Below are 2,820 nucleotides of genomic sequence, written 5' to 3'. Positions count from 1 at the left end.
TGGACCGCTTCTTCCCAACATCAAAGACAAGTCCCATGAAGAGAGAAATTACAGAGGTGAGGTAGGAGTACGATGAGCCTCTCGGGCAATATTGGGACAGATTCTAGGGACTGCTGCAAGCGTGTCCTAATCACAAAATGGGAGAGCGGGAGGTCTATTCAACCTTTTATGGTGAGATTGATCGAAGAGCATTCTGGAGAGATTGATCGAAGCAAAAAGATTATATGAGACCTCTCGAGGCCAGTACAGAAGAGGAGAGATGCACGCAGCAGAAGCACGAAGCAACGAGAAGTTGGAGGCTCGATTTGAGCAAAAGGAAAAGAAGCTGCTAGAAGCCGTGGAGAAGGCCAGCGCACCTCCACCTCCAGCCTCTGAGGAGAAAACGTATGTGCGACCATCTCCGGAGGAGCACCATTATTACTACTGCGAGTTTCCTCCTGAACCAGAAGCTCCGAATCAGGTAAACGCTGTCGGCCGTTGGAGCCCGGATGGCCACTGGATCCAGGGAAAACAGAGGGATGCTCCATGGAGAGATCACCCAAATTTCAGGTGGACTGATCAGAGCCAAAAACAACTGCCTCAACCATCTATTCAGCAGACACAACCCTCCGAAGGGTAGCCCAATTAGCCTGCTCGAATTCAAGAAAGACCGAACACCGGAGGATACAGAGGGCAGAGTTGTCAAGGCAACTGATCTGGCGGACCCCAGGGTAACTGGTCCAGCAGAAGTCAGCCCAACTGGTCAAGCAGACAACAAGAGGGAAACTGGGGATACAAACATCAAGGCCCCCAGTCAAGCAACTCCGGGAGGCAACCAAAAAACCAGGTGGTGAGCTATATTCCGCCGCATCAAAGAGGAAACCAACAACAGGGGAGCCAACCATACCATCAACCCCATATCAATCTGAGCACTATGGGCAGCAAGACTACCCTCAGCCCAGCCACGGTGGATGACCTTTGAATCAGAGATACAACAGGCACACCAATGAAGGTCCTGGAGAAGCTATGGCTCCGCACCATCATAATGATGCGATGTGCGAAATCCAAGAGGCGCAGAAGGAGCAGAGGGCAGCTCTAGACATTCTTACAAAGCAATTTTCTTAGGTTGCCATGTCGCTAGGGGAATTAGGAGGGAATGAAGGAAAGATCCATGCTACGGTGCAGCCTACTGGGCGGGAGAACATCAGTGAGGTCTCCCTGAGGTCAGGGAAGTTATATCAAAGCCCCACTCCACCTGCAAGTCCCCCAGTATCTACATTAGGACTGAGACGCGAAGAAGGAGCAGAGTCCAGTTCCCCCTATCAGTAAAGGCGAAAGATAAGGGAAAGGAGAAAGTATGCGGGGAGACCTCAGGAGAAGGTCAAGGCGATGGAACTGAGAAGACCAAGCCCTACCCCTACCGCGGCATGATTATAAGGAAGAGAGATGCCACGATTGATGTGGCCAGTTTATTCAAAGATGTGGAAGTCAAGGTGCCACTTCTGACGACGTTGAAGATGCCCCCTATCAGTAAATTTGTCAAAGACTACCTGGCAGGAAGGGTCACTGAAGAAGGAAGGATGGTTACAGAGGAGAATGTCTCTACAGTGATCCAGCGGAGTGACCTCCCATCTAAGAAGACCGACCCAGGGATGTTCACACTCCTAATCTCAATTGGAGACATTCAAGTGGAGCACACAATGTGCGATCTAGGAGCGTCTATTAATGTGCTGCCGTATTCTATATACAAGAAGCTGGGAGAGCCTAAGCTTGTCGACACCGAAATCATGATACAGGTAGCCGAAAAGTCTTGCATTCACCCCGAGGGAATTCTTGAAGATGTGATAGTGAAGGTAAACAATTTCCTGTACCCAGCCGACTTCTTCATCATCAAAATGACAATGCCAGCAGCGAAGTAGTCTAGTGGAGTCTTATTAGGGTGGCCGTTCCTGTCTACAACCAACACAATAATCGACGTCCGCAAAGGGACGATCAGTCTGGACGTCAATGGAGAACAATTCACGTTCAACATCGATGAAGCGATGAAGAGGCTGAGGGACAGTGAGAACATGCACTCAGTGGACACAGTCGAGCCTCTGGTGCAAGAGTATCTAGAAGAGGAGTTCCTACAGAGACAATTCACAGACTCTGCAGCAGATGAAGAAATTGAGAAAGACATCTCTGACTAGTACGACGCTCTGAAAGTGGGCGAGATGGATGATCAAGCCATCACGAAGGCGGTGATGGATTTCTGTTAGTGACCGCGGCCAGCTGGGTCAAGCGGGAGAGCTCAACCGTCAAGCGTCGAGAAGCTTCTTGATCAAGGTACTCCACTAAGAAGAGAAGCAAACGAGAATCCTCTACCGGTAGAAGTACCCATGCCAGCAAAAGAATTGAAGCCGCTTCCAGCGCATTTGAAGTACGCCTACCTGGGAGAGAAGGAAACGCTGCCAGTAATTATCAACAACCAGTTGACCCAGAGGCAGAAGAGCAATTGCTGGAGGCCCAGAAGGAAATCAGATGGAAATTGATGGACTTGGTGGGAATTAGCCCTGATCTATGCATGCACCACATCCGGCTGGAGGAATGTGCCAAGCCCCACCGTGATCAGCAGTCTCCATCAGAATTATGTACTCCATTATGGATAGCAAATGGGTCAGTCCAGTTTACATGGTGCCAAAGTAGGGTGGAATCCAAGTGGTGAAAAACGAGAAGAACGAGCTGATTCCGACGAGGCCCGTCACTGGATGGCGAATGTGCATAGATTACAGGAAGCTGAATGCTGCCACAAAGAAGGATCATTTCCCGCTGCCGTTCATTGATCAAATGCTCGAGAGATTA

General features: G+C 49.8%; 1 protein-coding gene across 1 annotated transcript; it reads left to right on the top strand.

Moving 5' to 3' along the window:
• Positions 1–259: 259 nt before the first annotated feature.
• On the top strand, positions 260–1,898 carry LOC121810521. The gene is made up of 3 exons (XM_042211281.1): positions 260–549; positions 599–829; positions 1,208–1,898. Exons 1-3 carry the CDS (start codon positions 260–262, stop codon positions 1,896–1,898), a joined length of 1,212 nt encoding a protein of 403 aa, XP_042067215.1.
• Positions 1,899–2,820: the final 922 nt, after the last annotated feature.

This window comes from Salvia splendens, chromosome 7, assembly GCF_004379255.2.
Source record: "Salvia splendens isolate huo1 chromosome 7, SspV2, whole genome shotgun sequence".
Taxonomy (NCBI): domain Eukaryota; kingdom Viridiplantae; phylum Streptophyta; class Magnoliopsida; order Lamiales; family Lamiaceae; genus Salvia; species Salvia splendens.
This window is presented reverse-complemented; position numbering and strand designations above follow the sequence as displayed.